The following is a 26,566-nucleotide window of genomic DNA, read 5'->3' on the forward strand; positions in this document are numbered from 1 at the left end:
GAGACGAGTTCACGCGAAGGAGCAGAAAGGGCCCCCGAAACCATTCAGTCCATGCCGTCATTGTGCAGGGGAGGAAACTGAGGTGGGGGTCATGTGGCTTCTGTCCCCTTGTGCGGCGCCACTCCCTTTCAGGTTACAGGCTGCGCCGGGCTCCTAACCCCACCTCTGCTTCTCCTTCCTCTAAACCTCTCCGCTGGGCCTTTTTCTGGGCAGGTGGGGAGGAGGGGAGGGGGAATTCTAGGCCAGGGGACAGCCCCAGGAAAGGTGTGGTGTCTTGGTACAGACAGAACATCAGGGGTGGAGGGAGGCAAGGCACCGGCTCTGGCCTTCCCAGGGAGCTGCTGGTGCTGGCTGGGGAAGTGCCCACCTCCCTCACTTGAAGCCTGGGCTGAGGCGTTGACTCTGTGCTTTAACCCTTGTGACAACAGTGCCCCTTCTCAGGAAATCCTTCCTTCCTTCTTCCCTCCCCTCTTCCCTTCCTTCTCTTTAAACACGTCGGTGTGTATTTCCTAAAAACAAGGAATTCTCTTGCATAACCACAGTGTAACTATCAAAGTCAGAGAACTGACACTGAAACAATATGATGTCTAATCTATAGACCTTATTGAGATGCTCTCCATTGACCCAACAATATCTTTAGAGCAAAAGAAAACCTAAGATCACGTGTTGCAGTCACTGGTCACTCTCTTTCATCTCTAGTTATTTTGTTCCCCAACCTGGGCTTGTCTGATGCTTCCTCAAGATTAGCTTTGGGTAATGCACGTTTGGCAGGACCACCACAGACTAGCGCTGAGGTCCTGCCCTGAACACCTGTCCCATCAGGAGGCACCTGCTGCCCACTAGTCCCATCACCAGCAATGTTTACTAGGACCATTTGGTCAAGGTGGCATCTGCCAGGGTTCTCCACTGTTCAGTTACCATTTTGCCTTTCGTCATGAAAAAGTACTTTGTGGGGATGTAATCTGAGAGTACATAAACATCACAACACTCCTCAAACTTGAATACCCTACTTTTAACATCCATTAATGATTCTTGCCTGAACCAATTGTTATGATGGTTGGTAAATGGTGACTTTCCTAATTCCATCATTCCTTCTGCATTTTTTAGTTGACTTTCTAATATAAAGAGGAGTGTTCCTTCTTCCCCAATGTATTTATTCATTCATTTACATTAGTAGGGACTCATGGATTCTCACTTTATTCAAGAAGTTATAATCCTTTACTACTATTTATTTTGATGCCCAACTCATCCCTGATTTGCTCAGTGGGAGCCCTATCAGGCAGGCTCCCGAGACCTTCCGACATGTCCCCATCATCCTCGGAGCACATCTTCTTGCGGGCTCATGTTCCCTCCCTGCCCTAGCCCTGGAAGCAGGCATTTATTTCTCCAAGAAGTCTTGGTTTCTTTTAGTTGCCCCATTTCTTTGTGACGAAATAAAAATGAGTGAACAGGTTAAAAGTCTCTGTGAAAACCCACGCTGTAAAAAGTACTTGCTAAACTATAAAGTGCTACACGAATGTGCAATTATTATGCCATCGCTTCTGCGAAGACACTGCATTCTTTATTGCCACCAACAGCACATTAGTCTTTTATGGAAACATTCTTCACAAAAACATATTGAATGCAATTTAAAAACAGACTGAATTTTTCTAATTTCTTATGGGCCTTTTACACAAACCTATACCAGCTCAGAGCTGTGAGCATATTCTAGTCAGTATCTTACTTTGAAACTTCATATCAATATTAGTGCTACTTCCCCCAGTTCAGCATTAGGACAATCATAGCCATTTAATGTCACTCTTACCAAAAAAAAAAAAAAAGATGACTCACCAATCAAAATAGGGCCTCCTTACAAAGCATGAATTTGAACACATCCCAACTATTATTTATTTTTTCTCACTGCATTTTCTCTTCCCATATATAGATTCACTCCCAACCTACTCTATCCTGTTTCTATCTGCCAAACCTCACATCTGCTGAATTAAAGAGTTTTTTAAAAACTTTAAATACCAGAAAGTAAAAACAAAACCCAAAAAACTGGAAACGAGTGGAATATGCTCTTGTAAATCATTTGTGGGAGCTTGGTTCAGGACAGATGTGGTTTCTCCTTTGCCTTCTGACGAACCACGCCTTCAGGATTTAACTTTTTCTTTTTTAAAAAAAGAAATGATGGGGGGCTTCCCTGGTGGCGCAGTGGTTGAGAGTCCACCTGCCAGTGCAGGGGACACGGGTTCGAGCCCTGGTCTGGGAAGATCCCACATGCCGCGGAGCAATTAGGCCCGTGAGCCACAACTACTGAGCCTGCGCGTCTGGAGCCTGTGCTCCGCAACAAGAGAGGCCGCGACAGTGAGAGGCCCGCGCACGGCGATGAAGAGTGGCCCCCACTTGCCGCAGCTAGAGAAAGCCCTCGCACAGAAACGAAGACCCAACACAGCCATAAATAAATAAATAAATAAAATAAAATAAAAAATCATACAGTGGCTTCCCATTGTATGAAAAAAACAAAAAAGAAATGATGAACACGGTTAGCTGGTTTCTATAATAATAACTTACTAGAATAGAATGATAGCCTGTTAAGAAATTCCACTAGAAGGTAAGTGGCAGGAGGATGGGGTGCTGTCTTGTTGGAGCTCCTTGGAGCATTCACTGCAACAGAGCGGTCAGGAGCCCGGGCTCCGGGTCACAGTCTTGCGCAGCCGCACACCAGCTGTGCAACCGTGAGCCTCGGCTCACCTTCCTGCCCCCTCGCTTCCCTCATGGGGTTGTTGGGACAACTATCCCAGCCTGGCACAAAGGGAGCACTCAATGAATGTTAGCTATTGCTCTCCAGCTTGGCACACAGTGGGTACCCAGTAAATATTTATTGAAAGGATAAAGGGAATGCTCAGTGATTACTAAATTTCAGTCAACTGCAGCAATCCTAGGCAGCAGGTTTTGATGGGCTAACCTAACTTTTCAGCCCCTTTCCCTTCTTTTTCTGTACCTCTGTCTACCCCTAATCCATCATCTCTGCTTCAACTGCCAACCAACTCCTAAATTTATCAGCGCAAACTTGCTAGCACTGGCAGTGGGAGCCTCACTTGTTTCCTGATCCAAGGAGTCCGAGTCCATGGGATGGAGCCAGGATGCTGCATTTCCACATGCTCCCCAGGTGAGTTATACCCACTAAAGGTGGAGGTGGCGCAGCTCTGAGAAGGTTCAGAAAGGCAGCTTCTTGGATGGGAGGGTGGGGCGGGGAAATGGGGCAGATAAGGGGAGGATTCCAGAGTCTGTGGTTGAGAACACAGCGATGCCTCAAACCCCAACGGACAATTCAGAAAGGAGCTGGTTGGGGAGAAAGCCATAATTCAAAAAGATACGTGCACCCCAATGTTCACTGCAGCACTATTTACAGTAGCCAAGACATGGAAACAACCTAAATGTCCACTGACAGAGGAATGGATAAAGAAGATGTGGTACATATATACAATAGAATACTACTCAGCCACAAAAAAGAATGAAATAATGCCATTTGCAGCAACATGGATGGACCTAGAGATTATCATACTAAGTGAAGTATGTCAGACAAAGACAAATATCATATGCTATCACTCATATGTGGAATCTAATTTTTAAAAATGATACAAATGAACCTATTTACAAAACAGAAACAGACTTACAGATATTGAAAACAAACTTATGGTTACCAAAGGGGAAACGTGGTGGGGAGGGATAAATCAGGAGCTTGGGGTAACATACACACACTACTATATATAAGATAGATAACCAACAAGGACCTACTGTATATCACAGGGAACTCTACTCAATATTCTGTGATAACCTATATGAGAAAAGAATCTGAAAAAGAACGGATATATGTATATGTATAACTGAATCATTTTGCTGTACACCTGAAAGTAACACAACATTGTACATCAACTATACTCCAATAAAATTTTTTAAAAAAAGAAATAAAGGAGCTGGTTGGGAATTAAGATGGTAAGCGCTCTTTCTTATGAATGATGTGCAGGTAGGGTAGTTGCTGGAAACTGAAAGCCATGGCTGGAACTCAAGAAGAGGGATAGAGCTGGAAGTATAGGCTAGTAACTGTCTACTGCTTGAATGATGTTTCCCTCCTATGTGCCAAACGCTTGGGTACAGAAAAGAAGAAGACAGTTCCTGCTCTTACTGGGCTCGCAGTCTGCAGGGCACGGACAGGCCAGCACACAGGTAACCACTGCAGTGTAGTGAGAAGGTAGATAACAGAGGAGTTGGGGAGCCGAGGGCAACGTGGCTGAATTTGCTGCAGGTGCAGCCATCGGAGGAGACGTCACAGGAACCTGGTTTTGAAGGATGCATAGGAGTTGGGGTAGGGAAGGGGGAGGCAGGAAATTAGTTTCTTACCATTTACTTTTGTTCGTTATTCAGTAAAATGGAAGACATGACCTAATCCATGGGGTGTGCTGTGGTTTAACAGGGAAAGCAAATTAAACTGCTTAACCATACTTGGCTGGCCAGGAATCAAAAATGTACAGGTGGGGGGCTTCCCTGGTGGCGCAGTGGTTGAGAATCTGCCTGCCAATGCAGGGGACACGGGTTCGAGCCCTGGTCTGGGAGGATCCCACATGCCACGGAGCAACTAGGCCCGTGAGCCACAATTACTGAGCCTGCGCGTCTGGAGCCTGTGCTCCACAAGAGGAGAGGCCACGATGGTGAGAGGCCCGCGCACCGCGATGAGGAGTGGCCCCCACTTGCCGCGGCGGAAGAGGGCCCTCACACAGAAACGAAGACCCAATGCAGCCATAAATAAATAAATAAATAAACATTTTAAAAAAATAAATAAATAAACACACACACACACACACACACACACACACACACACACACACACACAAATGTACAGGTGGGTACTAGGGGCTGAGGATCAAAACACTGGAAACAACATGACCTGGAGGAAAGAGGGCTTCTGAAATGGAGGGGCCATGAAATGTCAGATGTAATTACCTGTCATTTTTAATGACGGCAGAACATTCCACTTATGAATATACCATTAACTAAAAATTCCCAACCAGTGGACACTTACTTTGCTCCAGGGCCACTGTGATACCCTTGCATTGCATTACCTCCTTAGATAAATTCCAATTTGTGGCATTGCTGAGTTAAATGGAAAGCACATTTTTGAAGGCTTTCAATACCCATCGCCATTATCCATCATTTACTGTGTATCTCCCGCGTGACAGGTGCTGGGCTGAGAGCTTTACACATGGCCTGAGGTCACAGGCTTTACCTCCATTTCTACCGAAAAGGAAAACAGGCTCAGGGAGGCTAAGGACCTTATGCACACACACACTTGGGCCTCTAAGAACAGATAAATACCTCCCATTGTGGGGTAAACTCTGGGCAGGTGGCTGCAATTCTTTAGAAAATCAAGGACTAGGTGAGGCAGTGACAAAGGCTTCCTGGTCCAGAAGACACCCCAACCTTGGATCCCTCCCACTTCCTGATGTAGGCAGAGCAATGGGTCATTTAGACCACGAGTCAAGAAACCCACCCTCACCTGGCTCAGCCACCACCTGGCAGGGAGAGGGGTGCCAAGTTAGAGCCAGAAGCGACCTTAGCAACTCGACAAGCAGTGCCCAGCATCATCCCCAGGCACCCTGTGCGGGGTGCCCTGTGTGCAGGGCATCCTGTATGCAGGGCTGAACCCTCCCTGCCCGGGGCCTGGGGTCGGGCAGTCATGTGGAGCAGTTGTTTTCAAACTTCTAATTGAGTTGCACAAGGCTCCCTCCCCCTGCCTTCTTCCACTTTCTCTCATAGATAAAATCTTACTAGAAGCCCAATCTAGAAACTAGACAGAGCAAAGCCAGGCTGGTGAACAGTCGAGGGAGGTGCTGGGCTCAGAGGCGCTTCTGCTCTGCACGCCTCTGGCCCAGGGGTTCCCAAGGTCCAAACAGCAAGCGTGCAGGCCGATGTGGGGTGCCAGCCCTGTCACTTCTGAGAAAGGAAAATGAGGCCTGAGGGGAGGGCACACTTATAGAGGTAAACAAATGTGTCCTCTGAGGCTGTGCCCTCCTCTGTAAAACGAGGGTGTGAAGAGTTTATCTATGGGGCCTTGGAAATGATCTGTCATTCTGGCTTCAGACAAAGATGAACTTTTCATCAAGATGTGGCTTCCTCTCAACTTCCAGGGAATAGTTTTGCTGTTTATTTTATAATCAGTGCACACAGGAACCTAAAGTAAAATGTAGAACGTGGAGGTCAACACACAAGAATTCAAGCCATGTAACTTCATGAAGTGAAATTATGCAGCAGCGTCATTCCTGGTGCTCCATAAGGCCGTGAAAAAATGACCCCAGCGTGAACACGCTCTAAAATCTCCCTGAAAATGAACACTGTGAAATTGATTGTAAATACAGAACACAAGTTCAAAGACATGTGAGAGGTCTTAAATACGAAAACAGAACTATTTTAAAAATGATCTTGAATAACTTACTAAATTTTGCACCAACATACAGTCTTGTGATGGCCACAATTTGGTAGAAGATCAAAGGAATCAAGGAAGAAAACGTATCCAAAGCTAATTTTTAAAAACTCATTCTGTCTGATTCTACCCCAAGGTAGAATGCGGTGGGATGTATACAAAACCCTCACACACCTGGATGGAAGGAAAACATTTATAATCACATTACCTCACCTGTGTTAGAGATTTTTTTTTTAACGTTTTTATTGGAGTATAATTGCTTTACAATGGTGTGTTAGTTTCTGCTTTATAACAAAGTAAATCAGTTATACATATACATATGTTCCCATATCTCTTCCCTCTTGAGTCTCCCTCCCTCCTACCCTCCCTATCCCACCCCTCTAGGTGGTCACAAAGCACTGAGCTGATCTCCCTGTGCTATGCAATTGCTTCCTACTAGCTATCTGTTTTACATTTGGTAGTGTATATATGTCCATGCCACTCTCTCACTTCGTCCCAGCTTACCCTTCCCCCTCCCCGTGTCCTCAAGTCCATTCTCTAGTAGGTCTGCATCTTTATCTTTATTCCCGTCTTGCCCCTAGGTTCTTCATGATCTTTTTCTTTTCTTTTTTTTTAGATTCCGTATATATGTGTTAGCATACGGTATTTGTTTTTCTCTTTCTGACTTACTTCACTCTGTCAGAGATTTTTGAATTGCCCCAAAACCATAAATTAGCCACAGACAAAAAACCCTGAATTCCTGAATTAAATGTTGGAAGGGTTAAGTTATGGTACAGCCTTTATGATGGAATACTATATGGTTCCAAATCATAATTTTTAAATACTGACATTAAAAAGAACTGTAAAATGACATGAGGAGCTATTCAATCCATTGGGTTAAATTAAAACTAGACTCATACAAAAAACAAACTAAACTCAAACTATACCTACTACAATCCCAAGTATGCTTATAAATACATACACAGACATGAAAACGTAAGCTATGAAGTCCCAAGTAAGCTTATAAATACACACACAAACATGAAAACATCAAAATATTAAAAGTGGCTACCTCTGGGTGGTGGGGTTATGGATGACTTGTTTTCCTGTATTTTTGAATCTGCTACAGCGGCCTTAGCTTATTATGACAGTTTTCTAGCAAGAGGAAGGCGCGAGGAAATGAAAGGCAAGTTTGCTTTCTGCTCCTTCTGACACCACAGGCCACACACGGAAGAGCAGCTGGAAACAGATTACTCTGCTGGGAAACTCACTTTTATAAGCCTCAGTACACGCAGCATATTTCCTTAGAACGTGGAAAAAGTGGATCAACATATTTGCTTCAGACTAATCCAGAAATATGGTTTTCCTAAATTTCTCCTTACACTGTAAAGTCAGAATAGTCCAAGGCTCTAGCCATAAAGCCTTTGAGAATAAGACCTTTCACAAAGTTACACTTAGAACACATAGAAAAGGGAATAGCATCGGACGATAAATCCTGTGGTTTCCCATATTTCGTCTGGAGTTTTAACCTACAGACATTACACAAATCTTTTTTGAGCTGCTCTGCTCCTAGATAATAATAGAATCTTCCCCAAAGGAGCTGGGAACCGGAATGAAGTCATCCCCACACAGGCCCACAAGGCTGCCATGTATGTTGGCCAAAATGAACACGGCCTCCCTCCTGCTGTCTGCTTTCAGTCTGTCTTCCAGATCATTTGTCCCTTTAATTTCAAGTTAAGAACTTTTTAAAACTGAACTCTCTCCTTTTTCTCTGGATCTTGACTCCCATTTCAGTATTCATTTTTTATTATAAAAGCAATAAATGCACACGTGTATAAGGTAAAATGTACCTCTACATCCCCCCACTCCCCTCTCTAGAGATAACAAGCTTCCTGTGTCTCCTGCCACAAATTTAATGCATATACAAGCAGCTTTTGTTTAAGCTAACGAGACCATAACATACACACTGTTGGGCACTTTTTTTTCCTTACTCAATACTGACACCTCTTCACACACACGCACACAGATTTAGCTTTTTGTTTCTGTTTTTTTCCATTTTAATGTGAATCTCAGCCTTCGGCGAGACGGTCTAGCATGGTGAGAAGGACAGCTGTACTCCCCATTTGCCCTTAGAGTAGCTGCATAACCTCTGGGAAATCCCTTAAACCTTCCCTGGATCTCTGCTGCTACTTCATCCCCAAGGAAAGGGGAGAGGGTTGTTGGGAGGGGAAGAAAACTTTTTGTGCCCGAAAACTGAGGCTGAAGCAGGTGACTCTTCTAGTTTCAAGAGCTGTGTGATAGGCCCCCCCAAAGATGTCCACATCCTAATTCTCAGAACCTGTGAATATGTTACCTTAAGTGACAAACGGTGCTTTGAAGATGTGATGAAGTTAGGGATCTAGAGATGGGAAGAGTATTCTGAATTATAAAGGCGGGCCCAATGTAAGTAATTACAAGGGTCCTTATAAGAGGGAGGCAGGGGGATCAAAGTCAAAGAAAGAGATGCGATGACAGAAACGAGGTTGGAGTGAGGTGGGGTCACAAGCCAAGGCATGCAGGCAACCTCTAGAAGCTGGGAACGGCAAGGAATGGACTCTCCCACAAAGCCTCAGAAGGAATGCAGCCCTTCCGGCCCATTTTAGATTTCTCATCTCCAGAATTGTAAGAGAATAAATGTATGTTGTTTTAAGCCACTATGTTTATGGAGATTTGTACAAGAGCAATAGGAAACTAACACAAGCTGCCACCTCACGGTGCTAAAATGCCTGAGAATCAAACGAGCGAGCACCTACCCATGGGAGAAGGTAAGCAGAAGGCGATGACGGAAAACATGTGGAGAGAAGCAGGAAATGCTGGAGGAGTGAGGGGAAAGGCAGGGCAGGGGCCCGAGGTCTGGGGCTGTGGAGTTTGATGTAGGCTGGCTTCCCCTTAGGCCGCCCATAAAGGCCACTTCCTGTAGTTAAAGTTGGCCCAGGGTCTGACTTGGGAATGAGGGCCCAACAAAATGGATGCTGGTTTGAGGGTCAAAGGGATGGGAGCTGAAGAACTGAGAGTCTGAAGTTTGGTTAAGTTCTCTTTCCTCCAAGTTTATGCTCTGTAGTTTTGTTGTGTTGAGCTTTTTATGGCAAGAATTTGGGCAAGTCAGAGCTAACAGAAGGCTGAACAACTGTCCTGGTTTGCCCAGGACTGAAGGGCTTCCCAGTATGCAAGGCTTTCCATTTTAAAACCAAGAGTCCCAGGTGCACCAGGATGACTTGGTCACCTTGGCTATGGCCTAAAGACCTTTCCCTGACCAGGGTAGGGGCTACAGGGCAACCTATGATTTCACATCACCAAAATGCAAAAACGCACATGCTCAGGAAGAGGCTGAGAGACTGGAAGAGAGAAGAGCCCAGGGATCATGGAGATCTCTGTGGGAGAGACTGCGGTCACAAGAGGAGGAGCAGTGCTGAGTGCTTACAAGATCCCAGGGGGCTGTGACAGAGTGAGGGGCCAGTGTCTTACGAGGGTCACCCTTGTGGATCCTGAAGACACCAGGGATAGGACAGGGCTTAGGGTCAAGAGGAAGGCTTGAGCCATGTGCCATAGTCCTCAAAAAAGGAGGGAGCCTGGCTGGGGGGTCAGGAGACAGCAGCATGGAGAGGGAGATCAGTTGAATGCTCAGAGCCTCAAAGGAACAAGGGTTTTACATGAGAGTGGAAGAGAAGTGGTCCGGAAGATACAGAGGGAATAAAGGGGACCCTGACCGCATGGCTTCTGGTCTTTTCTACTCAAAAATTCTAACATATGCAGGTGGGGATAAACCCTTCCACTGTGGGTCCAAAATTTGGCCCCGACCTCTGAGAGCACTGCATTCTTGGCAGGACAGAGGTTCCCTGTTGAAAAGCTGCATCTTGACCATCTCTCTGCCTTAGGCAATTTACCAGATTCACAGAAAAGGCTGAAAAATATCCCAGTGGGCAGCCTTTACTCTCCAGAGCCTTTCTGGAGAATGCCCTCTGCACTGAGCACTAAGATGTTCGGCAAAAAAGCTGAAGTGAGGCTGGGCTGGAGCTCTGACTGGCTGGGCTGGAATCCTGGGTCCACTACTTACTGGCTGGGATCTTTCAGCAAGTCCTTTCACCTCTCTGTGCCTCAGTTTCCTCATCTGTAAAATGGAGAAATCAGACGACCTACCTCAGAGGCACTAACACCATGCTTGCAGCATTGTCACTATCATCTGCAGAGTGTAGGAATTTGCAAAGGGAAATGGGGCAGACCCGTTATCCATTCCCTACTTCTCTGATAACAGAACCCAACTTTGTTCGGGGATGGCAGCGTACCCAGCTCACTTCTCCCTTTCTCAGCCTCCCTTGCTGTAGCCATGTGACCTAGTTCTGGCCAATGAAGTGCAAACAGAAATCTGTTGGGGAGAAAGGAGGTCTTTGAAAAAACTTTTGCCTTCCTGAAAAGAAGGAGAAACAGAAGCTGGTGCCCACATTCCCCCTTCTTCCAGCCCTGGATACGGAGGTGTTGCTGGGCGCTGTGGCAGTTATAATCATGGGGTAAACGCCAGTGCTCTGACGTAGTGGAGAAAAAAGAAGCATGGGTTCCTGATAGCACACCGGGCAGCTGAACCAAAGCTGACAATCGCCTACCCTTGTTCTTGTTAAGAAAAATAACTCCCAATTTGCTTAATTACTTTATTTGGGGTTTACAGCTAATTGTAGCTGAATACATTTCTAAATGATATAGGGGCTTAGCCTGCCTCCTATTTAAAGGAGGCCCCTATGAAAGCACAGCACATTTGAAATTCAGGTCACCTGCTTCTATCAAGTGATTTTTTTTTTTTTCAAAGAAAGGAATCAGGTGCTAAAGGACCTAGCATAAACCCCGTCTTTCTTTTCCAAAGTGAATGTAGAGGGGTGGTACCAAAATGGCAGGAGCACAACGTATAGGTGTGCCTGAGAGCACCATGCATGCGGAGGCCCTGTTCAGCAAAGGGGAGCTGCCACCCTCAGGGCTGAAAAGGAAGCAGATGAAGCCACTTCCCCAAGCCTGGCCTGAGCCCAAGCACTACTGAGGACAAAGCATCCCACAGAGTAAAGGGAAGCTGATCCCACTAAGAGTCATGTAACCTGGCTATTTAATTGTTCACTCATAAAAGTCACAAACCGGTTCTGAGTTATGGTCGTGGTCAATAACGTAAGTTTATTTAAGACTGCTACTGCTGTTTTATGCTAACCGCACCTCATGCATCCAAAAGCTTCTTAAACAGCCTTAAAGGAACTAAATGTTTGGATTTGGTAAGCTCCTCTGCTTCCCTTCCCCCATCTGGCTCTCCACTCTCGGACTGGAAAAGTGAGCGTTTATATCAGAGTCTGGTTCCTTGCAAAAGCAAAACTGAGAAAAGACAACAGTGATGGAGAAAGTAAAATGCTTACCAAAAAAACCAGGAGTTTACCCTAGGCCGCGTCCACAAGAGCTCGCTGCGCTTGCCTCCACTGACAACCAACACCCCGCCCCGCCCACCCCGCTCCGCTGGGGAAGGGCAAGAATGAGATCAGCTTGCATCTTCCAGGAAGGCAGGTGATGACGGTAACGGGTCCCACGATCCAACGTCAGGAGGACAGCGGCCAGGGGCTGCCTCCGCCCAGAGGCGGGCTGGCTTCCACTAGCCGGCAGGGGCTCTGCGAGGTGCCGGGAGCCCGCGAGCGTCCGGCTCGGGTCCCCCACCCGTGCGTCCGGGGGCTCGGGCCGCTACCCGCGTCTCATGTGGCGCCCGGGCACCGGGGCCCTCATCCAGGGCGGTGGCGCGGGCCTGGCTCCGGGCCCGGGTCGCCCCCTCCATCCTCTCCCCCTATCCCCCCGGGAGACGGAGCCGGTCTCCTTTCCCCGGCCCGCCTCCCGGCGCGCAGCCCCCGGCCCCGCCCCGGCCCGCACTCACGCTCCACGTCGTGCAGCTTGGCCCGCTCCTCCTCCAGTTTGCCCTTGAGGCTCTCGGCCTCGCTCTTGAGCGACGCCAGCGTCTCGTTCTCGTGCAGCCCGTCGGTTGCCATCTTCGAGCGGGGACGCGGCGGGAGGGAAGCGGGGATGCGAGTCAGCGGGCGGCGGAGGCCGGGCCGGCGAGCTTGCGCCGAGCCGCCACCGGCGCAGCTCCAGCCGTCTCCCCGAGCGCGCCCCGCCCCCCGGCGCTGACGCCGGCTGCTGAGAGCCGGGCTGCTGCGGCCGATCCCCCTCCCCCCTCCCCCGGATGTGTCCGCGGGCGCAGAGCCCTTGCGCAGTGCCCCAGGCGAGGCCTGAGTTAGCGCTGCAGCGCACACCACCCAGGGACGCAGGGAGTATCGTGCCCATTTTGCGGGTGGGAAAACCGAGGTTAGGAGGAGATACGTGACTTGCTGAAGGACGCGCACTTAGTGAGGGCCAAGCTGGGATTCCAACCCAGGACTGCCCGGCTCCTGGGAGTTTGGTGAAGTCCCAGTGACACAGCCCTTGCAACACCCCTTTCCCCCAGTCCCCCGCACACATCTCCCCTCCTTGGTGGCTTCTGCCTGCTGAGAGAGGAGCGGGGAAGGGGGCCTGGCTCGCGCCACTGGTACCCGATCTGACCCCTGGTAGCTCTGATGCTCCCCTACAACGAAATGAAAACTCTCCTCGTTTATTGACTTAAATATACAAAGCTAGTTCTGGCTTCTGAGAAGCTGTGGGGTCTTTGCCCGTTCTTGGTTTTGCCTTTCTTTTATTCACTCGGGAATTAAGTCCCTGGCCCAGAAAATTAAGTCCCTGGCAGCAGAAGAAAGTGGTGGTGGGGCCAGGGAGCCAAAGGGACCCAGACTCGGGGCTTCTGAGCCCCTGCCCAGTGATCTCAGACACGTCACTTCTGAGGCAGCTTCCTCCACCTTAGAATGAAGGGTTGCTATAGTTCCCTCAAGGAAGCAAATTAGTGACTTTGTGGCAGACTCAAGCGTCCGTTCTTTCCAGTCTCTTTTCGTGCCAGGCACGGTTCCAAGTGCTTTACATTAATAACTCACCACAGTCACCCTGAATGGGTACTATTGTCACCTCCATTTTACAAATGAGGAAACTGAGGCACAGAAAGGTTAAATGATTTGCTTAGTTCACACTCCCAGAAACAGTGTCAGAATTAGAGCAAAAGACTTAAGAGCACAGGCTCTGTCTAGATCAGACTGCCTGGGGGGTAAATCCTGGTTGTGCTGTGTGGCCTCGAGTGGCTTACTGAATTTCTCTGTGTCTCAGGCTCCTCGTCTGTAAACGGGGGTAACACCTTCCTCACAGGATCCTCGTCAGGAGTGACTACGTAGAGCATTCAGAGTGAAGCGTGGCACACAGTATGTGCTCGTCGTTATCGTTAAGGCTGCCTGGTACGCTCGAGCAATTCACAGGAAGTAATTTAAATGAGACACTGGATCATGGGGGACACTTCTCACAAGGGTCATCTCAGAAGGCCTCAGGCTGGCACCTCTTTGCCCACCGTGGGATGTGTGTGTCTGCCTCAGGGGCTGCCTGTTTGTGAAGACCCGGGGTGAGTGGAGCTTCATACTGGTGTGTGCCCTCCTCTGAAGGCTCTTTGTGTAAAACGACCCCCAAACATCCTCCAATCTGGAGAGTTTACCATCTAGAGATGAGGCCATGTAACTTTTCAGTGGCTGGCAAAGTTTGCAAAGTGCCTTCCTATCGTTTGCTGTTCACTGATTTTTGTAAGTGAGGAAGCTGGAGGTCAGACAAGTTGAGATCTGCTACATTTCAGCAGTGGTGGAGTTACAGGGTTGCCCCTATCCGTGAAAAGTGTCCACAGGGTGCTGTGTCTATACAATCCCAAACACCTGGATTAAAAAGTTAGCTGTCAGTCATTTGGATGTCTCCACAGTCAAAAGAATCTGTCTGAATATTTGGGAACCCCAAGTGCTTGTGGTGGAGATAGCTGGCGACAATCCTCTGAAGAATCTCCAGGCAGGGTTCTGACCTGGGAAGAATCTGTGATGCTACAGAGGGCCTGACATCTGGGATTGTGGGCTCCTTCTGTCCACAGAGGAAGTTGTTTCAAAAAGAGAAGAGCTGGATTAATAAATAGCACTGCTCCAGGATGGTAGGGCCATCAGAAAGCAGGTTTATTTTAAGAACTGAATGTCCTCAGTTTGCAGTTTGCAGATCCAAGTTTAGAACACAATGTGCTGCAGGTAGAAGCCCATCACACTGAGCCTGAACCCCGTGACATCAGGATTACTATGCTGTACCAAAGCCTGTGTGCCACCTGAGGCTGCTTACTTGCAATTTGCTTTATAGGAATAATTTTTTAAAATGTGATCACTGTCAGGGGTTACAGTGGGACCAAAAGGATGAATACGGTTTTTCCTCTTCAGTTGGATAAAATGTCAACGTTATCTTTCCTCCCTTAGATATGTGTTTTGTTTTTTGTTTTTTCATCGTGTCCATGATCGGGATTTCCTACTGAGCTTGTGGGGAAGAGTGCTTTACCACTTGTGACCAGGTGGGGGCTCCACACGGCTTTGCAAATCCTCTGATGAGACAGGATATTCTTAGTGCCTCAGCCCGGCTGTGGGCATTTGTGCTGCAAGATCTGAAGCCTGCGCAAAGCCATCTCTGGTGAGGATTGATTTGTGTACTTTGAAAAGTGCCAGGTTTTGTGTTCAGTGCCTACCCTCGCTGAAGGCTTAGACCCAAGGAGCACTTTTCCTTGAGCCTGATTTTGCTAAATACTGAGGCCCTATATGGTTCAATCTTCTACAGAGCTGTTCCTAGGGACAGCTGGAACAGGGCCTTTGGGAAGATGCTCCCCGGCTGTTTATTTACCAGAGTTTCTTTTAGCTTGCTTGCTTGCCAAGCAGACTAGGAGAGGACAGAAGAAAAAAGCATTAGCTCTAAAAAATAATAAGCTAAAACATTTATTGAGCACTTCCTCTGCTGGGTATTGTTTTAAACACCTTCTCAAATAAACTCACTTTTGTTTCTCCCAAAACCCTATGAGACAGATGCCATTATTGTTGTTTTACAGATGGGAAAACAGACCTCCTGGGAGAGGGGAGGTCCATTGGTACAAGGCCTCCAAGGACATAACTGGGAGTTGAACCCAGGCAGTCAGAGCCCAGAGCCCACATCCTAAATCCCCACACTATACTGTCTCACCCAGCCTGGGTGTGCTGCAAATGTGTGTGTGTGTGTGTGTGTGTGTGTGTGTGTGTGTGTGTGTGTGAACTGATTCTCTGGCAACCCACCTGTCACAGGACCCTCACATCAGCATTGTTTAAAGACAGGTAACGACTTAAAGTTTTAAAAAGCAGCACTTACGATTTCTGCACATAGTGAACAGTAGTTGAGCTGTTGAGATTTCTTGAAAACTGGTCTCAGAGCCCGTTGTTTGAAACATTTGTCACAGGAGCCAAACACGTTAACGAGAAAGGTCTGATCACACATCTTTTACCCAGGATGAAGCTGAAAAAGAGGGAGAGAAGAAAAAGGGATGTGTGTGTACGAGAAAAGTTCCTCAACCTAAGAAAAAACCATTCACAAATTCTTTAGTCTGATTTCTCTGATTTCTCGGGCATTTGACAGCAACTGAAAGCATTATGAAACATTCCTAAGTATTTTATAACAGTCTGCAAATTTTTACTTTCTACTGTTTGTTCATAAAAGAGACATTGTAAGAGACTTTAATGAACTTTGTATTAACATGGTGGTTAGTGTGGATGTAAAAATCACTTTCTTGACTTGAGGCTGCTGAGCTGAAAGCAGAGCTGGGTTGTTAAACAAAGCGGGCCTCATCCTCCCACATAGCATGGGGCATCACGGTAGTCAGGTGCTTCTTCTGAAATAGCAGTAAGAGCAGCCAAAAACTGTAACCTCAAGGAAACCATAAGTCTGAGTGCCTTAATCTTTAACCAGTTTCCAATCAGCGGATTAATACGTGCTTTTTGTTTTGCTTTTCCTTTCTTTTTTTTTGGCCACACCGCATGGCATGTGGGATCTTAGTTCCCCCACCAGGGATGGAACCCGCGTCCCCCTGAAGTGGAACCATGGAGTCTTAACCACTGGACCGCCAGGGAAGTCCCCAATACATGCTCTTGTTGACTTAAAAAGAAACAAAGAAAAGAAAAAGAGGGAGAGAAAAGAGGGGGAGAGGAAAAAAAAGGGATGTGTGTACATGAGAAAAGCCAACAGAAACCGCTTTTTAAAACCTTGTCTCCCTGTTATCATGGTAGTTGCTCAGACCTCTACACGAGGAGTAAAGTCTATGCAGTTAATCTGTAACCTTCGATTTATTACAACATGCTGGGTCAACACCAGCTCATTTATTTAATCAGTAAGAAAGTGTCAGACAATAGGTTTCCTGAACAGACATGGACACAGTTGATCTTTGCAGCACAGTATTAATCCTGTGGGGCCTCACAAAGGAAAGTGTCCGTGTAATGGATACTGTAATTTAAAACTTAAAAAAAAAATTCCTCCCCTCAGGATGAACTTTTGCAGTAAAGACAAGAGTCAGAAAACAGCAGAGCCTGACCCCAACCTAGTAAATGTGGTGTTGGTTCCCTACAAGTAACACATCTCATTTATGAAACATTTGACAGTCACAGACCTAGGGGTCGCCGCTTGTTCACCCAGAAGTCAACAGACAGGCCCAGGTCACTGAAGGGAGGGTAACCTTGAGGAAACAAAATGATCTTGTGCTAAGGCTCTGGCTGGCCGGATCCTGGCCCTACTACTTAGGCAAGTAACTTCACCTCTCTGAATCTTTGTTTGCTAGTCTGTCAAATGGGTATCTTAGAATCTACCATCACAGGGGTATCAGGGGAATTATGAGGGACAGCGCAGGAAGCGTTTAGCTCAAGGCTGGAATATAGTGAGTGCTGCACAGATGTTATGCTGCCCTGCGGGTGGCTACAACCATAGCAGCCGCCACCACAGCAGCGGGGGGGGGGGGGGGGGGGGGAAGGAGGGGAGGGGGGATGAGGCTGGAGATGAGGAAAGAGCAGAGAGGAGCCTATGGCCACAGTTCAGACGCGATGAAGGCGTGAACTAAAGCAATGCTCTGGGGTGGATTTGGAGCATGCTTACGAAGGATAGGGAGCTGGACTTGGTGACGTGTGGGCACGAGCAGAGGGCGAGGTCTAGGATGCCCCCTAGGTTTCTGTTTGGGAGGCTGAGGGGTCGTGGTGCTGCTGTTGGAGAGGGAGGACAAGGGGGTAGAGGTGGGAGGGAGCAGCCATTGTCGCCGAGCCAATTTAACAGGCGTTCCAAAGAGCGGGCCATGTCAAGGGCAAAGAAGAGAACCGCTGAGTGTAAAGATATTGGGGGCCCTGGTCTGAACATTTGGAAGAGCCCAAAGTGAGAGGGATGTATCTGTGGGGCAGGTGGCAGCGGGGACACCGCTGAGGGGGAATGTCTACCCTGCAGAGGTCACCATGGGGCTGGGGAGAGAATGGGGAGCTCATGAGTTGGGGTGGACTCCTACAGCCAAGGGCCGGCTGGCGGAGCTCTTGAGATCTCTGAGGAACAAAGGAGTAGAGGACAGTCCCCTAAGGACGAGAGATCAGGAGGGAACCAGCTACTGACCACCGCGAAGGGCTGGTCCCTGACCTCTCACAGCCACCCTGGGAGGGAGGAAGGACATCTGTGTTACCGCAGAGGAAATGCTGAGGGATTAAATGAGATCAAGGTCAGTGACGGAGCCTGAACCTGTATGTAGTGGGACTCCACAACGTTTACCACAGAGCTAGACCATCAAACCGCTCTGCTTTGTCCCAAAGAGCGAGTTAAAGACTGGGAAAGGGCCTGCCCACCCGAGCCTGGCCCGTGCCGGGGGCCTAGTAATGTTGCCCAGCCCCCCGGCCCCCCACTGCCCAAACCTGCTAAGGCGGCCAGTCACGAGGTCGTGCTGAGAATTCCAAGTAATAGCATTAGGAAGGTGAGCCGTGGATTTATTCAGCGAGGGAGCGACGTCATTCAAGTGGATTATTCCAGCATTTGCGCTTCCAGAAGTAGGTCAGAGAGACAAAGTACAGCAGGGAAATCGACTAGGTTAAGAGACTGTTATCATGTTCTGGGGAAGAGGAAACGAGCTCTGGAGAGGGCAGCAGCTGCAGGAATGGAAGGCGAGAGGAACCCGAGGAAGCAAGTGCAGAAGGAATAGAAGGATGACTAGGAATTATGGGAGATCGACCCCTACAAAGAGAGAAGTAGAAAAATTGCCACACAGAAAGACAAATATCGTATGATATTGCTTACATGTGGAATCTAAAAAAAAAGGGGGTACAAATTAATTTATTTACAAAACAGAAGTAGAGTCATGGATGTAGAAAACAAACTTATGGTTACCAGGGGATAAGGGGGGAGGAGGGATAAATTGGGAGAGTGGGACTGACATATACACACTGCTATAGATAACTAATAGATAACTAATAAGAACCTGCTGTATAGCACAGGGAACTCTACTCAGTACTCTGTAATGGCTTATATGAGAAAAGAATCTAAAAAAAAGTGGAAATATGTATATGTATAACTGATTCACTTTGCTGTACAGCAGAAACTAACATAATATTGTAAATCAAATATATATACTCCAATAAATATTAAAAAGAAAAGAAAAATTGCCAATATTCCAAATCTGGATAGAGATAATTTTTTTCTCCCAAACTGAATTTTAAATTTTTTCAAATTATAAGAGCTGTACATGTTCATCATAAATAATTGGAAACAGAGGAACATGAAGAAGGAAAATCAATCACCTACATGCCCTGTCCTAACAAATAACTGACCTCTGTTAGCATTTTATGTTTTCTTCTAGAATCTTCATAAGCACCTGTGTGTATACATTAAAAAAATTGGAATTACATGCCATACGCAATTTTGAACTTTAGTTTTTTGCTTAATAGTGTTTTTGCCTTTGCATGTCATTGCATATTCTTGGAAAACACCAATTTTTAAATGGAGACCACAAGTTTTGAATTATATCAACCTTAAATCATATCGCATAGCTAGCATTTTAGATCGGTTGGTTGAACATGGGCAAACTACAAACTAAAGTTGGATGATTATAGTATTTTAAAACTATAAACATTATACATGGTTGTTGTAGAAAGTCTGGAAAAATCAGAAAGGTATAAGGAAGAAAACAATCACCTGTAATCCCATTGCCCAGAGAGACTCCTTTTCACATTTCGGCATATGCAAGAATAGATTTTTAGGACCAGGGGTCATACTGATCATGTACACTGTTTATATTTTTACATCCTGGTGTTTTTCATTTAGTATTTATAACATGGGCTAAATTTAATTTCAGTACATTCTATTGTACTTATTGACAATAATTCTTTTTATGATGAGGGAACTTTTCAAGCCAGAGCGAATGCTTCAATGGGCATTTTAACAAGAAAAAGATAAAAATACCCCATTTTAACAAGTTTTGACATGAAGTTGCTCTGCAGTAGGAGTTCCCTAACCCTAAGCCATGCACAAAATTTCTTTGAAATGTTTCACTTAAATAGATGTTGCAAAAAATCACCAAAACCCCCACTACCCCATGATTATTTTTAAAAAGTCAGTGCCAAGATAGAAAATCAAAAGTGAAAATCCCCATTATCTGCCCTGCACTCAATTCCCTGAGTTTGATGGCTATTCTTCCAGACTTTTCTGATGCCATAGATAAAGTTTTGTTAGTTATATAAATGGGGCTGTTAGCTACTTGCTTTTTCACCTTATTCTGTTAGTGCTTACAGAGCTATCTGTTTTTTGGTAATAGCTTCAGTATTATTTTATCCTATGGAGTAATGGAGTATCATAATTTAATAAACCAACCTCCTACTGTTGGATATATAGGATATCACCAGTTTTCACTTTAAAAATAATGCTTCATTGACCCAATTAAAAATGGGCAAAAGTACCCTCAGACTTTGCTGGTGGGAATGTAAAATGGTGCATCCTCTGTGGAAAAGTTTGGCAGTTACACAAAAAGTTAAAGAGTTGTTACCAAATGACCAAGCAAATTCACTCCTGGATATATCATATGTTCACATAAAAACTTACACACGAATATTTGTAGCAGCATTTAACACAAAAAGTGGAAACAACTAAAATATCCAACAACTGAGGTATGGATAAAGAAAATGTGGTCTGTTCATACAGTAGACTCTTATTTGGCAATAAAAAATGATGAAGTCTTGATATGTGCTATATCATGGACGAACCTTGAAAACTTTATGCTAAGTGAAATAAGCCAGACAAAAAGGCCACAAATTGTGATTCCATTTATATGATAAGTCCGGGACAGGCAAATCCATAGAGACAGAAAGTAGATTAGAGGTTACCAATAGGTGGGGGAGAGGGGGTTGGGAGTGACTGCTTAATGAATACGAGATTTCTTTTTTGGGGTGATGGAAATGTTCTGGAATTAGATCATGTACATTCTTGTGACTATACTAAAAACCTCTGAAATGTATGCTATAGAGAGTTTTATATTGTGTGCAATCATATCTCAACACAAATTATTTTTTAAGTGTGCAAAAGACTTGGACACTTCACAAATGCAGATATTCACATGGTCAATAAACAGATAAAAAGGTGCTCAACATCATTAGGCATCAAAGAAACACAAGTTAAAACCGCACTGTGAATCCACTACTTACCCACCAGAATACCTAACAGTAAAAAAGACTGATGATGTGAAACGTGGGTGAGAATGTAGAGAACTGGACCTCCTCTGCTGGTGGGAGGATAAGTTGGTACAACCACATTGGAAAACTGGTTGATAGGACCTACTATAGCTACACATACCTATAATTCTATTCCTTGATATATACTCAACAGAAATGCATACTTACATCCTCAAAAAAAACCCCATGAACAAGAATGTCATAGCAGCTTTATTCATAATAGCCCCAAACTGGAAAAACCCAAATGTTCATCAATATAGACTAGATACATAAATTGTGATATGTTCATGTAATAAAAAAGAATAAACTGCTGATACATATGGCAGTAAATGGATGAATCTCACAGACTTAACTAAAATTATGTAATGTTTAGTGTCAGAAACCTCTGTCTATTCCATAAGCTGCACTCCGAGGTTTACGTTAACATGTGAAATGTTACATGGGTCAGTTTTTTTTAATATCTCTTTTTTGGAGGGCCACACTGCGCAGCAGGTGGGATCTTACCCCAACCAGGGATCGAACCCCGTGTCCCCTGCAGTGGGAGTGCAGAGCCTTAGCCACTGGACTGCCAGGGAAGTCCCATGTGGGTCAATTTTTAACACTGATTAAATAATTGTAAAGATGCTTAATTTTCCCCTGATGCCAATACTGAATATATTTTGAAAACAAAGTACCTATTTCAAAAGATATGCATGTGTATTGTGGAAAAATTAGAACACAGACTAACTACCACACCACCCGTCACCCATACTCTTACCACACAGAAAGGCCACTGCCAACACCTTGGTATGCACACACCTGAACACTTTTCTGAGCATTTAAGGAAGCCTGAGTATTCTAATTTAATGTTAACACATACATACCTTCCAGAGACTCAACACATGGAACCGATCAGCAGAACGGAGAGAAGTTAGAGCTGTAGCTCCAAGTGCTAAGGCAACTGCATCCCGTCTAACTAATCTCCTTACCTGGGCTTTACGGCTCAGCTGCTCCCTTCCTTCCCACCTGCAGCTCCGTGTTCGCGTCTGAAGCACTCACCGCAGTTCGCATCACTCACTCACTCCTTGAACCTTCTGACCATCCATGCTGCCAGGTGCCCTCAGAACCCCCGTTGACCAGCTTCTAGGGCTCAATTCTCTGCCCTCTGCAGGAAGCAGAGTTCAGCAGGTTTGACCCCCGTAAATTCAGACCCCTCTTTACTGAGCAACCCTGACATTCACCTGTAACTGAAGGTTATCCGCAGCTCCTGCCTCTTCACAGTCCTCACCCCACCAGCACCTCGTTGTTTCGGCCACCCTTGCTACATTCAGCTTTGTAGAGCTGATCAAGACTGTGGGGCAAGGGCTCCCCTGCCGCCTTCTCCATGCATGAACTTTTCAGGCTCTGCAGGTCCCCCTGTCTCCACACAAGATCTACTCCCTCCCAGGACTGAACCCTCACAAGCCCTGCCACCTCCAGTAGGACTTGGCCCCTGCGGTTCTGCTCGCCACATCAGGATGACCACAGGGATGAGCAGGATGTGGACCTGCTCTCCAGGAGCTCACAGGGTAGTGGAGGGAATGGCCAGCGTTACTGTCCCATAGCCCAGGATAAATGCTGTAAAACAGACAGGAGCCCTGAGTTATGGGGGCCAAAAAGGAAGGGTGATTGTCTCTTTGTGGCATAGGGGAGACCTGGAAGGGGCATGGAGAAGGCAGTCCGTGTGGACCAAAACCCAGCCAGCTCTCCACCAAGTAGCCCCTCATTCTGGCACAGTCTGGGAGCCCCATGCAGACACAGCCTGAGCCAGGACTGAGGGCATATTTACTTCCTCTCTAAAAAATTTTACATATGTTTCATGAGATATTATGAATCTATAAAGATTCTAGCATCTTTAAGTATGACCCTTAAAGAAAGGCATAAAACTTGTGCACTTAAGAAAAATGTAATCTCCTAGCAATTAAAAGAATCTGGGACTTCCCTGGTGGCGCCATGGTTAAGAATCTGCCTGCCAATGCAGGGGACACGGGTTCGAGCCCTGGTCCGGGAAGATCCCACATGCTGCGGAGCAACTAAGCCCACGCACCACAACTACTGAGCCCGCGTGCCACAACTACTGAAGCCTGCGTGCCTAGAGTCCATGTTCCGCAACAAGAGAAGCCACCGCAGTGAGAAGCCCGCACACCGCAATGAAGAGCAGCCCCGTTCACCGCAACTAGAGAAAGCCTGAGCGCAGCAACGAAGACACAACGCAGCCAAAAATAAATAAATAAATAAATTTATTAAAAAAAAAAAAAAAAGAATCTGACCCAATTCATTTGGTAATTTATTTTATTGATTAAAATGTCACCAAGTTCTACTTCTCATTTCTTCATATACCATGTATCTAAATGAACTAAATTCAATCATTTGTAATATGAAAAGACATTATTACATATTAGTAGGGTGTTGTTGCTTCACAATCATGTATTATTTCCACTCCTAAGATACATGCCCATGTTACAGAATCACAGCTATGGCCTGTGACTTTGGGGTGGTGCAGAAGAGGCCACAGGCCAGGAGTGCTTATCAAATGATGTTTTATGCTCTGAAAGGAAGAAAGGAGAAAACTTGGGGGGAACAAGTAATAGTTCCCACAAAACTTGGGAAACAGATTTCTCAAAAGGAGGAACTGACAAAATTCTTCAGTTATTTTTATGAGAAAATCTTAAAACATATTTGAATGCTGATAAGATAGAGAAAATCATCTATGTTGCCTTTTCAAACTTATTTTAAGTTATTGTATGAAAGATATTAAACAATGAAAAATTACGGCAAATATGCTGGCAGATAAAATTTAAAGAAATCTTCTGGAGGAGGAGATGATAAACGGCATGGAAATTAAGCTTGAATGATATATTAGTTTTTTTAGTAAATTTATTTATTGTATTTATTTTTGGCTGTGCTGGGTCTTTGTTGCTACACACGGGCTTTCTCTAGTTGCAGTGAGTGGGGGCTACTCTTTGTTGCAGTGCGTGGGCTTCTCATTGTGGTGGCTTCTCTTGTTGTGGAGCACGGGCTCTAGGCGTGCAGGCTTCAGTAGTTGCGGCACGTGGGCTCAGCAGTTGTGCCTCACGGGCCCTAGAGCGCAGGCTCAGTAGATGTGGCGCACGGGCTTAGTTGCTCTGCGGCATGTGGGCTCTTCCTGGACCAGGGATCGAACCTGTGTCCTCTGCATTGGCAGGTGGATTCTCAACCACTGCACCACCAGGGAAGCCCTGATATATTAGTTTTAAATGGATATATACATAAAAATACTTCTGTGATTCATTTCAGATTGAATATTCTCTTAAAAATTAGAGGGGCCTGAAATAAATATTTTTTTATGCAGGAGCGTTCTTAGTAAAGAGAGTTGGTGAAACACCTCTGCCCGCATCAAGCAGGCGTGGGGTGAGAGGACTTTGACAGGCCGCCATGGCCGAATGGGATTATTTGGAAGACTCAGCCCTAGAACCCATTTGTGGCTTCATAAATGTATCTGGGCTTCACATGAACTTTAGAAAACTTAGGATAAACTGTGTCCCTGGGTCTCACTCCCTCTGGGTGGACCCCTGTCACAAAATAGAGCTAGACAAGTGGCACCTGGCAGAAAATACGAGACTTGCAGGAATTCTAGTAAAAGCTGGCTGAGATTCCAAAGGTAGCAGTGGCCTTTCCAACCTCAGCTGGTGTGTGTTAATTCTTACAAGATGACAGTGGCAGCACCATCACCACGAGCAAGAGAAGATGTGGCCCATTTGGGAGAATTCTTATTTTCTTCCTTCAATCACATTCCAAAGCATTTCCAGTTCCAACTAATAAGCCACATCCCTCTATCTGACCTTCATTTAGCTTTTGAAAGAAAAGTGCATTTATTCTCTTTTTTCCTGCTATAATCTATTGAGAAAGCCTAGTTTGAAACTGCTGGGGATCTGGATCATTTCCAGAGCATGTGGAGAGGGGGTAAAAGGAAATGTGACTTGAAAGAGATATTTGGTATCCAACATAAGGTGTGATGAATCCTCTCGGCTATTGAGGAGAGCCTGAAATGAGAACCAGAGGAAAAATGAGTAAGGAAACCAGTGCACTTTGCTTTATGGCTGTCTGGAAGTCAAGAGCAAGGAAAACACAACAACTCTATCTCGAGTGAAAAACTCCTTTCAAAATCATGTGAGATAACACACAAAAGGGCTTTTCAACAGCACAGCTCCAAGGTGAAATGGTTTATCCAGGTCTTCCAGATCAGCTCTCATGAATACTTAACTTGCTCTGTTTCACTTCAGAAGTTAATTTCCCACAGGATGGAATGACTGTAAATCGATCTGCTTTCTATTCTTACCTATTCTCATGGCATAATTCTAAGACCAAACACGAGTGGAGCTCAGTATTAAATTTTTATTGCATTAATATTTCTTTTTAGTTCAGTGGTTTGCAAACCTTTTTGGTTTCAGGACCCCTTTATACTCTTAAATTACCAAGGACGCCAAACAGCTTTTGTGCATGTGGTTATAACTACTGATATCTATCATATTAGTAATTAAAACAATAATTTTAAATATTTTTAATGCATTAAAATAACAAGCCCAATACATGTTAACATATTTTTATTGAAAAACAACTATATTTTTGAAAACAAGTCAAAAAACTAGTGAGAAGTGGTATTGTTTCATAATTTTGTAACTCTTTTAAATGTCTGACTTAATATGACAGGTGGAATCTTGTATCTGCTTCTGCATTCACCTCTAGTGATATGTTATTTTGGTTGAAGTGTATGAAGAAAAGTCTGCCTCATACAGGTATGTATTTGGAAAAAGGAAGACTTTGCAGACTCCCTGAAATCATCTCAAGAATCCCCCCCACCGTCCAAGGACCCTTGAACCAAACTTTGAGAACTGCTGCCCTAGTTCATTGGGCAAGAAACTTCAGGAATTAAAATAAGAAAAAATGGGTACACAGGTTCTCTCTTTCCATTCAGCCTCTGCTCCCTTGCATATACTCAAAGACTGATGAGAAACAAGACATGCTGAAGGAACACAGAATGTGAATCACGGTTTTGGTGTTTTTGTTCCCTTCCCACCAGGGTGAAAATGGGTTCTGAAAACAGGGAATTTGACAGGGAAAATTCCTGCTGCTTTTCCTGGGTGCCTTTCCTTTGTACATTTGGTACATGTACTTTAATCCTGAATTTCTATAATGGTAATTAAACAACAATGTCTTATACTAAAAATTAAAAGGCACATCCTTAAGGATCTCACCTGTACTTTGCGAACAAAGGATGAAGTCACTCTTTTCTCGAAGTCATCTATAGGTGTGTATGAGTTGAGGATCTTTATGATCTGCAAACAGTACATAAGATGGTGTGAGGCCGCAGAAAAGGACAACTCTGTCCATGAAATAATGGTTCCAGTAGTCTGGGAACAGTCGGGAACCACAAGTGGCTCTTTTAGACTGTAATCTGGCTGTA

At 45.5% G+C, this 26,566-nt stretch overlaps 2 protein-coding genes across 7 annotated transcripts in view; both read right to left on the bottom strand.

Annotated features, from left to right (window-relative positions):
• Positions 1-18,381, bottom strand: part of GNB5 (G protein subunit beta 5) — a 47,369-nt gene extending 28,988 nt beyond the window's left edge. For 2 of the 4 annotated variants that reach the window (XM_082448012.1, XM_082448011.1), the window contains exon 1: positions 12,366-12,607. In XM_082448012.1, coding sequence (XP_082304138.1) covers positions 12,366-12,477 — 112 coding nt within the window. In that variant the 5' untranslated portion in view covers positions 12,478-12,607. Of the gene's footprint in view, positions 1-11,862; positions 12,157-12,365; positions 12,608-15,745; positions 15,890-18,303 lie in introns of those variants that run through there. The other 2 variants (XM_082448014.1, XM_082448013.1) reach the window with 2 other exon arrangements.
• A 693-nt stretch (positions 18,382-19,074) lies between these two features.
• Positions 19,075-26,566, bottom strand: part of MYO5C (myosin VC) — a 111,759-nt gene continuing 104,267 nt past the window's right edge. For all 3 annotated transcript variants that reach the window (XM_082444819.1, XM_082444818.1, XM_082444820.1), the window contains 2 exons: positions 26,358-26,438; positions 19,075-25,145 (listed from right to left, as the gene is read on the bottom strand). In XM_082444819.1, coding sequence (XP_082300945.1) covers positions 24,993-25,145; positions 26,358-26,438 — 234 coding nt within the window. In that variant the 3' untranslated portion in view covers positions 19,075-24,992. The remainder of the gene's footprint in view (positions 25,146-26,357; positions 26,439-26,566) is intronic.

The sequence above is a fragment of the Balaenoptera physalus genome (assembly GCF_965194825.1).
Source record: "Balaenoptera physalus genome assembly, chromosome: 2".
Taxonomy (NCBI): domain Eukaryota; kingdom Metazoa; phylum Chordata; class Mammalia; order Artiodactyla; family Balaenopteridae; genus Balaenoptera; species Balaenoptera physalus.